This window comes from Eptesicus fuscus, chromosome 7 (assembly GCF_027574615.1).
Source record: "Eptesicus fuscus isolate TK198812 chromosome 7, DD_ASM_mEF_20220401, whole genome shotgun sequence".
Classification (NCBI taxonomy): Eukaryota; Metazoa; Chordata; class Mammalia; order Chiroptera; family Vespertilionidae; genus Eptesicus; species Eptesicus fuscus.
In genome coordinates, this window is record NC_072479.1 from 74,789,080 (window position 1) to 74,804,247 (window position 15,168).

At 43.4% G+C, this 15,168-nt stretch overlaps 1 protein-coding gene across 3 annotated transcripts in view; it reads left to right on the forward strand.

Moving 5' to 3' along the window:
• The window catches only part of BCAT1 (branched chain amino acid transaminase 1), a 93,414-nt gene that overhangs the window by 25,491 nt on the left and 52,755 nt on the right, over positions 1-15,168 (forward strand). For 2 of the 3 annotated variants that reach the window (XR_008556631.1, XM_028144041.2), the window contains exons 1-2: positions 8,054-8,273; positions 9,370-9,441. Coding sequence is in view for 2 of the 3 variants with exons in the window: in XM_028144041.2 (XP_027999842.2) it covers positions 8,064-8,273; positions 9,370-9,441 (282 nt within the window). In the remaining variant the exon portion in view is untranslated. Of the gene's footprint in view, positions 1-8,053; positions 8,274-9,369; positions 9,442-15,168 lie in introns of those variants that run through there. The other variant, XM_028144042.2, reaches the window with a different exon arrangement.

Below are 15,168 nucleotides of genomic sequence, written 5' to 3' on the forward strand. Positions count from 1 at the left end.
CATGAGAAAGCTTGATGGACTGTCTCATCCATCTGCGTCTCTGTTGCACACTTGGAATGATCTCAAAGAGGAGGAGGTGATAAGGGCCCTGGTTACTTCTGATGGAGCAAAAGGGACACAGAGAAGTTGGTATTTTATAGTTTCTTGAACATATATGACACTCACAGGAAAAGCGTGTTGTTTTTTTTAATTATTATTTCTTTGTTAATCCTCACCTGAGGATATTTTTTTTTCCATTGATTTTTTTTTTAGAGGAAGTGGGAGGGAAGTGGAGAGAAAGAGAGAGAGAAAAATATCAATGTGAGAGAGACACATCGATTGGTTGCCTCTGGCATGCACCTCAACCGGTGTCAGGGATCGAGCCTGCAACTGAAGTACATGCCCTTGACCGGAATTGAACCCAGGACTCTTCATTCCGTGGGCCAACGCTCTAACCACTGAGCAACCGGCTAGGGCAGGAAAATCATTTCCATTAACTTTTCCCAGAAGATTACAGCATTCCAAAATATCTAATTTTCCATTGGTGCCTACCTTTTAGTTTTTCTTAATAGGAGTATGTTGTGGATTCTACTACAAATAATTTCCTCCAAGTAAATTAACCTGCACTCTTAAAAGCAGAGCAGCTACTTATGTTCTGGTGTAGAACAAAATGTTCTCCAAAGCAATCCAGGATATAATACCCTGGATGTTAAAAAACAAGTCTCATTTAATTAGGATTAATTTCTCCCTCCCAGAAATTGTGTGATTATATTTCTGTAAAAAAAAACAACACAAACAACACAAAACAAAAGCCCCCCCCCAAAAAAAAAAAAAAAACACCTAAAAAAACATAAACTAAATTGTTTCCAAACATGAAATTTCTAATCTTTCTATGTAGAACCCTTGGTTGTCTGTTTCTCTGTCCACCGTCACTCCTTTTCAGGGTACCTGGAGATGACCGAGGCACTTGTACGGGTAAGGGTTTCTTCTGTGTACAAAGGGCACGGGGAGTGCAGATGAGGACAAGGGGAAGGTCAGGCAGGGACAGATAAAGCAAGAGAAAGTTCTGACAGACAGGCAGCTCCGGAGCATGTAGAACCCCACAGAATGAGCTCAGGAGGTTGCACTTTGAGACAATGGTTTCAAAGTGGAGTGCGTGCACCTGGGATGTGGAACAGAGACCAGTAGGGTGTCAGACGCATTCATTATATATGTCTATGTTTTCTCCAACATGTAGGAAAAAATTAAATGGTACTTACAGTTTAACTCACAATGGCTGACATGGGCACCCTCTGCGCAGTCTGTCAGGTTATCACACGGTCACAGACTCTGAGCTGTGTACGGGGGCGGGGCGGGGGGGTGCTGTGTCCCTGCTCTGAGAGGTCCCTGTGCAGCCTGTGCGGTCACACTCTCTTAGCAGGTTGTGATTGTGATTATGGGAACCTGGTTAAGGAGATTTACAGATTACGTCGGCCTGTGTTCATTGATAATCCTTACAAAAGGGACAACTGGCTTTAAAAGGTTGCTGCAAACAAAACAAACAAAAAGTAACAGCAGAAAACCTGAATAAAATATTAGTCATATAAAAACCAGAAAAAAAAAAAAATAAGACAGCTAATATTTTTCCATTTCTTAGTATAAGTTCTTCATGACCCATGTTCTGAGATAAAAATAGCAATGATGTAGTCAGAACTGACAAACAGTGGGCCACAAGATATTGGTATCATCAATAAGACTGTTTAAAAGGTATATTTATTATCATTTATAATTCCTTGGTCCTGTGCCTTTAGCCAAGGATGGTACCAGAAAACAATCAGAATTAGGAAGATATTTTAAAATGCTAATCATTTCATGATTCTCTCATCTTTTTTATTCTTATTTTTGTGTATGACATGTATTCAGTTATTAAAGAACAGAATAAACATGTTAGGCTTGCATGCTGTTCTGGTTCACATTGCTGTAAAATTGATCTGGTGGATTGTCTGGGCTCAGCTGAGTAGTTTTAGTCTGGGGTCTACCATGTGGTTTCAGTCATCTGAAGGCTTAAGTGTACTGAATGTTCAAGACAGACATTTCACATGGTTGGCAGTTGATGCTGGATGTTGGCTGGGAGCTTATCTGGGACTGGTGACTAGTGAGCCTGCACATGGCTCTCCATGGGGCTTGGGCTTCTTACAGCCTGGTGGCTGGGTTCCAAATGGGGAAGTCTCAAGAGCCTTCAAGAGGAAGAAAGCAAAAAAGCTCCCTGGCTAGTTAAAGTGTACGTCTAGACTTGGTACAGCACCACTTCTACACTTCTGCTATATTCTATCCGTCAGAGAGTCACAGGGCCCGCCTAGATTCAGAAGGGTGGGGGAAATAAACCACCCCATGATGGGGTTGAGCAGAAGAGCATAGGCAATGAAAGATAAAAGGTTGGAGCTATCTTTGGAAAATGCATTCTGATCTTTGGAAAATAGAATATGCCACGCACGCTCCAATTATTATTGATAGGGGTGCAGAAACATAAAATTTGGAGTCGTTGGAACTGTAGGCAAGATGACCAACCTTGTGGTCAAACTGACTTGACCTACAGCTGTTTGATCTTGGGAAACGGAGCCGACCTCTCTGGAAATCTATAAAATAGAACCTATGGTGTGTGGTGGTGGTGATGGAGGGGGGCTCTTTGGAGTATTAGATAAGAAATGTGTACCAAAGTGCCCAGAATATCATAACTGGCTGAGCCACTGGCAGGTATTATTCTGGCTGTGAGTTGGGAAGTGACTGGCTTAGAAAAAAGTTTTGAAAAGTGAACACTTAGATAACAGCATGGGGGATATATCAGTTAGGGCCGTGGTCGGCAAACTGCGGCTCGTGAGCCACATGCAGCTCTTTGGCCCCTTGAGTGTGGCTCTTCCACAAAATACCACGGCCTGGGCGAGTCTATTTTGAAGAAGTGGCGTTAGAAGAAGTTAAAGTTTAAAAAATTTGGATCTCAAAAGAAATTTTGAGCGATGCACGCCAACTCGCAGAAGAAGCGGCCCCCGCCCTCGAGAGCCACATCATCAGGCGAAACAGAAGCCCAGAGAGAGGTAGGTGCGGGGGGCCGCAGGTGCAGGCTGGCCAGGCGGGTGACCGCAGCCTCCACCACCGCAGTCTCCACCTCGGTGGAATAATTCTGATATTTGATATTTGGCTCTGTTGGCTAATGAGTTTGCCGACCACTGAGCTAGGGGAAGAGGTGGAAGATGAAGAAGGGAGCTGGGGGACCACCTGGGAGAGAGAGGAGCAGCTGTGAAGGAGAGAAGTGGGTAGAGAAGAGAAACATGCAGGCAGAAATCTAGTGTGACTTGGTGACTTACTGAATGGAGTGGAAAGGGAAAAGGGAAAATCTAGAGTCATGTTTTTGTGATCAATCTTTTGTAGACTATGAATAAATTTTATTAAGAACCTATTCCCAGGTAATCATAAAATCTTAATGAAAAGTTGTGTGAAAGTCACATATTTTGTAAATCAATTAATTTTATTGGTAAAAGGTATTGTTCAAAGTAGAAAACAAGAAAGATATCATGAGCATTACATTTAAACTCAGTTAACTGTTGTGGATCGAATTGTATCCCCCACAAAGAGATAATTTGGAGGCCTAAACCCCAATACCTGTGAATGTGATCTTATTTGGAAATAGGGTCTTTACAGATGTAATCAAGTTAAAATGAGGTCAAATTGGCCCTGGCCAGTGTGGCTTAGTTGGATGGGCATCATCCTGGTTGGGCGTCATGCAGTGGACTGAAAAGCTGCCAGCTCGATTCCTGGTCTGTGTACATGCCCAATCCTCAGTAGGGGGCATGCAGGAGGCAGCAGATCCATGTTATGCTCTCATATTGAAGTTTCTCTCTCTCTCCCGCTCCCTTCTTCTCTCTAAAAAATGTGTAGTTGAAGAGAGAGAGAATAGCAAAAGCTAAAACGGAGAGTCAGGGGTTAGGAGCCAGAACTTGGGAGGGTAAGGAAGCTTGTGAAAATATTTTGTCAGGGTGATGTAAAGCCTTGAAGATTTTTCAGCCAAGAAAGAGGTATATTCAGTTTCCATTTTGACATGACTTATCTGGTCTCCATGCTAAGAGTGGCTTAAAAAGAAGCAAGGCTGGAGGGCAGAGAGGCTATGTGAAGAGATTTGGTACCAGGATAGTGGTAATATGGCTGGAGAAATGGATGCTCCTTATGTTTCTCACTAGGGCGACTGCATAGAGTAGGGGTCAGCACCTAAAAACCACAGGGCTAAACCCACTATGTCCCATTTATATATACACAGCCATGCCCATGCTTTTACATATGGTTGATGGCTGCTTTTGTGATATAGAAACAGAATTGAATAGTTGCAGCAGAGACCACATGGTCCTCAGCACCTAAAATAATCAGTATTTGGCTCTTTATGAAAATGTGAGCCAACTGCGGTAGATAATCATTACCTACATTTACTGAGGGAGCAAGACTCACCAGACGAGGTACTAAGTAATTGACATACATTATGATAATCCCTCCCAACTGGCAAACACGGAGTGTTCCTGTTGTCCCATTTTATAGGTGAGAAAACTGAGACATGGGTAAGACATTCTCATCCACACCCATAGCTTCAGCTTCTCCCTACATCCTAGTGACTCATCAAATCCAGACCTCTCATTTGAACTAATAGCCAGTCTCAGAGGCACCTCAAAACTCAGTGTGGCCCCAGTCAGACTCTTGCTCATCCCTTCATTATTTTATAGTGTTCCATTTTTTTTTCTCAGTTAATATTGCCAACCAGTGGAGCAAGCCAGAATCCAAGGAGCTCTCCTTGGCACCTCTCTCTTCCATATTCCTTCTCACATCCATTTTTCTAAAGATTACTGAAATCTGACTGCTTCTCTGCATCTGTGTCACCTACCACCTATCAAGTCCATCCACTAGGATCATCTCATGTGGGTTTTGTAATTGCTTCCTCATAAACCCATTTCTTCCCACTCAGGCCCCCCTCCAACCTCCAACCTCCAAACTGTAATCAGAGTGCACTTCAATCCTCCCACCTCCAGTCCCTACCTAACCCTAACTTTTCAATGGTTTTCCATTTTTAATTTATTTTTCAATTACAGTTCACATACAATATTAGTTTCAGGTGTACAATATAATGATTAGACATTTATATACCTTCCAAAGTGATAGTGATCACCCTAATAAGTCTTGCACCCACCTGACACCATATATTATTATTACATTACTAGAGGCCCAGTGCACAAATTTGTGCAAGGGTGGGGTCCGGCCGGCCTGGCCACAATAGGGGCAGATCAGGGCCGGGCCTGTCAGGAGGAGGGATGCCCCTCCACCCCAAGTGCACGAATTTTGTGCACCAGGCCTCTAGTATAGTATAATATAATATAATATAATAATATAAATTTTATCCTCCAGATCTTTGCTTAAGAATCTCTTGATGGAAAGCCTTTCTCTAAATGTGTTACATTCCATTATTAGAGGCTCTGAAAGCGTAAGTGGCACTTTACATTTGCAATTTTACCTTTGTAAGATTAGTTACATCAGTAACATTTTTCTACCTGGCTGGGGGCAATTCATGATAAAGGGATGGATGTAGATTCACATTGCATCCCCAGTACCTAGGCCAGGGCCTTCACACATGTTACATATATCAAAATATGTTAGATAGATGTTTTTACTGTTAAGTACTTACTGCTCAGGAAAGAGGTAGAATGAAAAAGTATATACTGTATTTAGGAGTCATCAATGTATAGATACAACCATGAAAATGTACAGGAAGCAATGCCATTGGGTTGAGCAAAATGAAGGCTATTAGGAACCTTGTTTAGGTGGAATCATTGGACAAACGTCAAACTATAGTCACTTGAAGGGGGAGGCAGTAGGAGCAGTTAATACAGGTGGCACTTTCAAAGATTTGGGCTCTGAAAGGGAGGAAAGGTAGAGATGGCACTGTGCTTATTCTTTCATAACACCAGTCTTGTATTATGTACACTTTCTTGACTGAAAAGGGTGGATTTATAGGTAACTTTTAAAATAGCAAGAAATTTGTCCTGCTGGTGTTGCTCAATGGTTGAGCATCAACCTATGAACTGGGAGGTCACTGTTTGATTCTGGTCAGGGCACATGCCCAGGTCTCAGGCTCAATCCCCACTAGAGGGCATGCGGAAGGCAGCTGATCAATGAGTCTCTCTCATCATTGATGTTTCTCTCTCTCTCTCCTTTCATTTCCATTTTGAAATAAATAAAAATATATTTAAAAATAGCAATAAAAATGAAAAAAAAATAAAGTTGTGTAGTGGCTACCTTTAAAACAATCACAGGCTCTGAATTAATGTCTGATGTAGACATTTAAATCAATCTTCTGAATGCAAATAAGTTGTTTATAATTATTCAACCAAGGGTTTCTTTCTTTCTTTTTTTTCTTTTGTTTTTTTTTTTTGTTAATCCTCACCCGAGGATATTTTTTCCATTGATCTTTATTTTTTAGAGAGAGTGGAAGGGAGGAGGAGAGTGGGGGAAGAGAGAAAGAGAGGCAGGGAGAGAGAGAGAGAAAGAGAGAGAGATCATATGAGTGATACACATGAGTTGGTCGCCTCCTGCATACAAGCACACTGATGGCGCTGGGGATGAACATGCATCCCAGGTACCTGTCATTGACCTGGAATCTAACCAGGTAGTATGTGGGCCCACGCTCTAGCAATTGAAGACACGGGCAGGGCAAGAGTTTCTTATTCTTAAGCTTTGGGCAGGAGTCTCAAACTGGCAGCTCTAGTGTTTACATAGTCTTTTTATTTTAAAACTAGAGGCCCAGTGCACAGATTCATGCACTGGTGGGGTCCCTTGGTCTGGCCTGTGGGGATCGGGCCGAAACCGGTAGTTCGATATCCCCTGAGGGGTCCTGGGGTGCAAGAGGGCACTCTGCAAAGTTGCCATCGCTCGGCAGCTCCTGCATTGAACATCTGCCCTCTGGTGGTCAGTGCGTGTCATAGCTACCAGAGGGTCTGCTGGTTGGCGGGTTGCTTAGGCTTTTATATATATAGATAGATATGATTTTAAATTTCTTTAAGAAGGGACTCCAGGTTTCCAGTGACACATTTTGATGATGTGACTTGCCTGGGCTCTATGGTCCTTGGAGCTTGGGACTCCACCCCAGTAAAAGAGGCTTTTCTGTGCCTTGTGTAAATAGGGGGTGAGGGGTGGGGAGAGGGGGAGAGGAAGAAGGGAATGTTGTGTTTTGGTAAGATTACAGCTGTATTATCCTTAGGGTTGTATAGTCAATTCTAAAACCAGACAGGGTTTAATTGCTTTTACCCAAAATAAACTGCCCTCCTCCCTTCCCTAGTTCAAGTCAGCCCAAGTCATCACTTCCTATTACTTTAAAAGCCTTGTTGAAGGCTCATAATTTAGGGTGACATTACCCTATCCTCCGTTTCCTATTTGCCGAGGGGACACACCAGAGGAGACAATAGGTATTACAATATTTTTTTTCTCTTTCTATTCCAGTAGTAGTTCAAGCATCCCTTTCCTAGCCCTCTTTCTAAAGATCGCTCTCCCAGGCCTATATCGGAAAACTGTCAAAACGGTTTCATTGGGAGCCCTTGATAGTCCGTTTTGCCTGAAGATGATGGATGTGTGGATCCAAGTGGCATCGAGGTCTCTGGGTAGACACAGCTCTCAGGGAATATGAGCCTGGTAGCCCCGCGGCACCCGGAGTTATGAACCGGACTAAGTTTGCACAAGGAGGTCGGTGGCAGACAAGAGCCCATGCAAACTGCCCGAACCTGGCACAAACTCTCGTGGGGGCGAGGGGCGGGGGTTGGGGTCGGGGATGGGACAGGACTGCCTTTTGTCTGTTTGCCAAAGGAAAATTTGCCCTGTGTAAATATATTTCCTCGAGGTTGCCTTTGCCGTAGCCGAGGGGCGTTCGGGGCGCTCCCCCGGGGGTGGTTTAATAAATAAGGCGCTCCCTGCCGGCACGAACTGAACTCTTGTGCCCCTGCCAGAGACTCAGTGGCAGGGGTTAGGGCTTTGGTTTTCCCGCCCGAAGAGGGACCAGACGGGTGGAGGCTCCTTTCCCAGGGATGCTGGAGCGGCTGTGTGGCTCCTTGCGTCTTGCCCTTGCGCCAGGCTCCTGGCGGTGGCAGCCCCGGTGGCAGCCGGTGCCAGGCGGTCCGTGCGCCAGAGCTGGGTCGCGCCGCCCGCTTTCACATCCAGCTGCGCCCTGCGCGCCGCCACCGCCGCTCCTTGCTGCCCCGCGCTCCCGGAGGCTCCCCATGGCCAGCCTGCCCCAGGTACCTCGATCCGGGGCGTTTGAGGAAGGGGGGGCTTTGAGGAAAGGGGACAGATTAGACTCTGGGTCTCGGAAGCGCGCGGGCCTGGCTGGGCTCATCGCTGCCCTTGCCTGCAACATCCTGCTTCACCTTGCGTCGCCGTGCCGCCTCCACCGAGGCATCTCCTCTTCCCGCAGCCGCAGCCCTGCAGCCGCAGCCCTGCCTGACATCTAGGGTCCCAGCGGGTGAACTGCGCCTCGGAGAGGCCCCCCGCCAACCAAGTCTAGAGCCCCACAGTGACCCGCCAGCGCCCACAGCCGCTGGGGGAGGGAGGGTCGCCATGGAAGTCGCTTTGGGGAAGGAGCTTTGGGGGAAGGAGGCGGGAGCAGGATTTCTGGGCTGCCTGAACGGACAGCCACGTCCCGCGTGCCTTCGCCACCCCAACATATCTTGCCCGCAGCCTTCTGCCTCTTTGAATCCCTTTCTTCCCTTTCTGCCGCAGTGACTTAGCAGATTAGGCTGTATCTAGTTTATTTCATTTATTTTTTAAAGGTCTGCATCTTTTCTCAGTTCGCCCTTCTTCCCTGGCGCCCCTAAGGATCTTTTAAATGACTCCCAACTCCAGGAGGTTTTGTCCTTGGCGTGTGGGTTTGGTGTGTGTGTGTGCGCGCCTGCCTCGGAGGACCCTGCCGGGGAGAGAAGGGCTCACCCTCCTCCCTGCCCCTTTTCCAGGCTGGCTATTGTGCGCCTGTGATTGACAAGACCACGAGGCTGGCGCGCCCGGGAGATTTTTCTATAAATGGCTTAAAACCCTAGTCTAGACGATTTACTCGGATATAAGGGACACAATTACCTTCCTGTTCGTTGCTGGTGAACCTGGATTTGAAGCTGCCTGCTCTAAGCCAGCGGCGGAGGCCAAAAACAGCCGCGACCTCGGGCAGGGTGGGGGGTGAAGGGCAGCGCTCTCCTTGGGGGCCCTGCCTGGGTGTTCCATCCTCCGCTTCCTGTTTGTTTGGGCACCGCTGCGGAGCCCACCTTGCAATGGTGAGTGCTATTGAATACCCCAGGCCCCAGTTACCCACCTGGCTTTGCTTAATGGGTGTAATTCTTCTTTAAGGACTGCAATAATGGATGCTTGGAAGAGAGTATCAGAGAAGCAGGATCAAATCCGGTCATGGGAACTTTGAAGGTAAGTCCTGTGCCAGGGATTCAGTGAAACAACAATTCCACTGAATAAAAGTTCATTGCTTGTTGACATTTTGGGGCATTTTTTCACTGTGCGGGTTATACAGGAGTTTGATATGCTGCTATGCATTTTAAATCCCACTCTTAGGGGGAAAATGATTTCGGGAACAGGAGTACATTCATCACATCTAAAACTACAGGGCAGTTCACTCCTTACAGTATTTCATAAATCATAACTTTTTCTTGGCAAGTATTCAATTCATGACTATCCACCTAAAAGTTTATATGATTGTATAATAAGTGTAACCCTTACTCCACTTCTGGAAAGATTTATCATAATTGTTTTTTTTTAAGCAGCACCTAATATTTTATATTAAAAGTGTTGTATTTTCTTCTTTCCTCTCTGAATTATGGGTTTATGTATTAAATCTCATACTTCACAGAGGAATAGCGAGGAGCAACTGAGAAAGAATCTTATTAAAGTACTTTGAAAATCAGAAAACTACAAATGTGAAGTATTACTTTCTCTGTAAATCACTATATTCCCTCCCCAACCCTGGAGGGTTTTGCTTCTTCTCTTTAGGCTGGTTCTGCCTCCTGCTGCCTGTTTCAGTCACATTGTCAACCATAGCACAGCGTGTCCTCATGACCTCACATCCTGGCAGGATTCAGAGAGGGAGTGAACCTTGACTCATCAATTTTACACACACACCCAACTCTTACTGTGTACCAGGCACTGTGCTGGACAGTGGATATCCAGAAATACAGTCAAGATAAAGTCTCTGCTCTCAGGTTTTATTTAAAAACCAAAACGTTAGAATATAGTCATTTCCTCATTAAAATAAGTTTGTGAATTTTAGTTGTCCATATTATTTCTGGTCCTTTAGAGATAATATCCCCTGCAACCTTGTAGCCAATCTGCCTCTAATCCATTTTGGGAACTTAGATATTGAGATAGGTTTTTGAGAGAGTGAGATAAAGGGGACTCATACTTGATCATCTCTAAGGGTTATCTTATACAGTAAATAAATTCTTCAAAGGCTATAGATAAATACAACTTTCCCCAAAAGTTCATTATACATTTTTTTTTTTGAGAGTATGTTTTTTAAAGCTGGGGACAGTGAAACAAGGAAGGGCTGAGGGTAGAAGAAGCAACAGGAGAGAGTCTAGGTGGGGCTGCTTTGGCTCACTGAGAAGTCACAGAAAATGAAAAGTGGGCCTTGGAGACAAGTGTAGGGGTTAGCCCAGGACTTGCTGCCACTGCCCATTACTCTCCTGGTTGCTAGTCTCCTAGGACCCTCAGTGTTTAGGAGATGCATGCCTGTGGGGGAAGGAGAGAGGGAAGGGAAAGGCATGAGCATGCTCCTGGGAGGTGGAACACACTCTTTAAACTTTAAACATAGAATAATTTTTTTTTTTTTTGCAAAGTAAAGAATTCACAAAGTAAATTATGTCTTTATTTGTTAATTTAGACTTCCATGTATAAGATCTTAGTTGGGGGAGGGTGCATATTGACATTCTACATTCATGTATTTACCTGTCAAAACATGTGTTCTAATGGTGCTTGTAAATGAAATGGATAATTTGGGGGAGGAAATGGTGGATTTTATAGGACCATCTTTGCTTTTGACCTATTTTTTAATCTCTCTCTTTTTTTAAAATCTCATCCAAGAATATTTTTACATTGATTTATAGAGAGAGTGGAAGGGAGGAAGTAGGGGGGGGAGGAGAGAGAGAGAGAGAGAGAGAGAGAGAGAGAGAGAGAGAGAGAGAGAAGAAAGAAACATCAATGTGAGAGACACATCAATTGGTTGCCTCCCCCACACGCCCTGACCAGGGCTGGGGATCGAGCCTGCAATAGAGGTACATGCCCTTGATCAGACTCGAACCCCGACCCTTCAGTCCGTGGCCCAATGCTTTATTCACTAAGCCAAACTGGCTAGAGCTCTCTTTCTCGATTAACCCCATTTATGACTTTTAAGTTGCTAGTGGGTCTCTTGTGGATAGTTTTCATATTGCATCCTCTCTCTCATTTTGAAGTGGCCGTTTTACAGTGAGAATGCAGTTTTTCAGCAGGGTCCAGCTATGAGATGCCTTATTACTGAGGCATCCTAGGGAATCTTTTTGTGGACCCCAGAGTCTTCTTTGTTTCCAAAAGGTCAACTGTCTTTTTCTTCCCATTCCCCTGCTTTACAGATCCCAGAATGTGACACTCCAAATCTGTAATTCTTCTCTGCATGCCTCCTAATTGGCTTTTGAGTGTCTCTAGGAGATAATGAACAGAACACCTAACACTTTCCCAATAGAGAAAAAAAATGCACTTATGGTAGAACAAAATTATGCAATTTCTGATGCAGTTGTAATGCGGAGATAGTCTTTGATAGTTGAAGTGTTGTGGCCAATGCAGAGACTTGCAGATGCAGTGGTAAGTGGCGAGCAGAAGCAGAGGAGTGCTGGCTAACACAGTCCTCAGAGCTCTCAGCCAAATTGCATTAGCCTGCTATAGGCTTCCCCATTTCAGAGAAAAGAGTTACCCAAGCACATGTTTTGAGTTAGGAAATTGTTGTTTTTTAATATGCTCTGTTTTTGCCAGTATTTCTTATCATGTCACAATCCAGTCATGGTGGCCTTCCAAATTTTCCACAAGCATATGGTATGAAACATCCTGACTGGAAGTCATCAGGAGTCATGGGGCATCAAAAACAGACAGATTAATTATGCAGGAGAAAGTATCATTTTACAAATAGCTAACGTTTATCCATCTTCTGAAAGGAAATGTAGGAAAAAGAAATTGGTTTTTAAAGAACACAGGTAAAAATTGTTTATGAAATCTGTTTCTTTCATGTCAGTGATTTTTTTTAACCTTAGAACTTCATTCCATACCTACTCAAAACCTATCACACACCTTTAGTTAATGTTGTTTACTTTTCAACTTCATTCAACTGTATCACCTAATTTTTTAAATTTAGTATTCTTGGGTAATTTCTTTTTCAACTCAGTTTAACAGCTCTTATTTTTAGTTTCCAGAATTGCAGGAATTTTCTCAAATAAAAGACAATTGGAAAATATTGATGAAATTCTAAAGTCACCAAATAGTGCGTTACTTTGAAAAACTGCATGGAGGACAATCCTTATGCAGAAAGTTAGAGGGCTCCTATTCACATCATAAGAAATTGCATGTCTTACAAAAGAATGTAGTGGTTTACCTGGTAATATAATTTTTTATATTCACTTTCCAGAAACTTAACTAGGACTAGCAAGTTCTTACTATAAGAGCACTAAGTTGAGCATAAAAACACCTTATTCAATATCTCTGTTTTGTCATTAACTAAGTAGGTTTCTCTAGGCCAGTGGTCGGCAAACTCATTAGTCAACAGAGCCAAATATCAACAGTACAACGATTGAAATTTCTTTTGAGAGCCAAATTTTTTAAACTTAAAACTTCTTCTAACGCCACTTCTTCAAAATAGACTCGCCCAGGCCATGGTATTTTGTGGAAGAGCCACACTCAAGGGGCCAAAGAGCTGCAGGTGGCTCGCGAGCCGTGGTTTGCCGACCACTGCTCTAGACCAATGGCTCATCATGGGTGGTCCAGAGGTATTTGAAGAGTTTTCAGCTCAAATGGGTGTGGCTCAGTGGTTGAGCATCTACCTATGAACCAGGAGGTCATGGTTCAATTCCCAGTCAGGGCACATCCCCAAGTTTCAGGGCTAGATCCCCAGTGCTGGGCGGGGCGGGGGTGGGGGGGGGGAGGCATGCAGGAGGCAGCCAATCAATGATTCTCTCTCATCATTGATGTTTCTACCTCTCTCTCTCCCTTCCTCTCTAAAATCAATAAAAATATATTAAAAAAAAGAGTTTTTAGAAAAGTAAAAATTATATAATGGGCATTAATTCTTTAAGGGTTTCTAACAACTAAAGGTCTTTTATGAGCTATGGTAAGTACATTTAAAGAAAAACAAAACTGTATCAGTCTATTGTCAGTATCCAAACCATGAAGATCAATTCAAGTTCTGTGAAGTTTAGAACTGAATTAATCAGACATAAGTGATATGTATAACAGTTACTCTGCTAAATGAGAGGCCAATACAAGAAAGAAATATGACTCCCATTTCCCAATTGTTTGTTCATATCAGTTAAAAGTATTTTATGAAGTCAAACTAAGCCTTTTACAGGGTAAGCTGTCTATAGAGAGAGGTTGTATGAACAGTAAGTAAAGCAAGTGCTAGGGAGTTTGAAAGCTGAGGATACTGCAACAGGTTACTTGAGCCAGATTGGGGTGCCAGTTTCCACACTCACTGCTGGAGCAAGAAAGAAGAGAGTTTGGGTAAACTGGGGGCATCTCATGTCCCATGCTACAAGTGGAGGAAATGGTAGGGAGAAAAAAGGGGTGAAGGAGAGGGCTTCTGTAGCCATGTTTTAGTCCTTCTGTCTTTCCTTCCATGTTAGACAAAGGTATGCAAACCAGAATTCTTAAGGACTGGTACTGTTTTCTGGCACTGGGCTGATATGTACCCAAAATACAGTCCCACCAGCCTCTTGTCCCTTGGTACAGAACCTTGATTTTGTTTGCAGTTCACTGACCGGCCCTAGGTGACATCCTTGCATTCCTCGCCTTCCTTGCAGCTAGAGAGATCCACGTGACACATTTCTATTCAATAAGGCATAAGGGATACTCTGGCAAAATTTTGCTTTTGTGATTAAAGGGAACAGAAAAGTCTGCCATCGTCCTCTCCACTCTTCCTCTAGACTTTGGTTAGATCATTAAAACGGAAGCTACCGCTGCAGAAGCCTTTTTTAACCCTGAGGAGAAGCCAAGAAAAATAACAGAACCATGGGGTTCCAGAACACTGCCAGGCCTGGCTCCTCCAGACTTGGTATGTGAGAAAACCAACTCCTATTAGTTTTTGATTTATGTGCTGCTGAAAGCATTAATAAATGATAAGTAAAAGACGGGTACATTAATTAGTGAGAGGTAGACTTGAAAAAGGGAGTTGGGCTAAATTATTTGGACTTGAATCTGTAGCCATTTAACTGTTCTTGGACATTGAACAGGAAGAAGATACAGAGTATTTGCTACTGAGGGGGTAGTAGCAATTGAGGAATTAGACCTAATAAAGAAATACTTGAAAGGACAAGTTTCTCGGTTCAGTGACTGATGTGGGAAACGTAGGGTTGTGAGAATATAGAATGGTAAATGACCTTGGAAGTAACAACGGTGCACAGAAAATACAGAAAAATACACAAAGGAATTTGTTAGTGAAGGTCATCTCCGGGGAGTGGGCATTCGGTGGCCTGGAAAGTAGTTGGGGATTTTATACTTTTCATTTTTCTTCCCTTCTTTACAGTCAAATTTTTAAGTAAAATAATAAACATGCATTGCCCTTATTCAACATATTAAGGGGTAAAAAGAAAAGAAGTAGAAAATAATATGAATGTTAGAAATAGAGACCAGTTTTGGAGGACATGTTATGTTCCATTTTAGATTTGTAATGAGCTTTTGTTTTAGAATACATTTCAGCCTGAATATTATTCTAAAAATATAACTGGTTATCATGTATAATATAACCAAATGATTAAGGCAGCTGTAAGGCAGTGAATTAATCAAAAGTAAGTAGATCATTTAAAAATAATGATAAGAGCTGATGATATAAAGTGAAGACCTATATTTGATTTTGGGGTGTGGGGGGATGGATAAGTACTTTTTGTGTTTAAATAAGTGGAGTTTGAC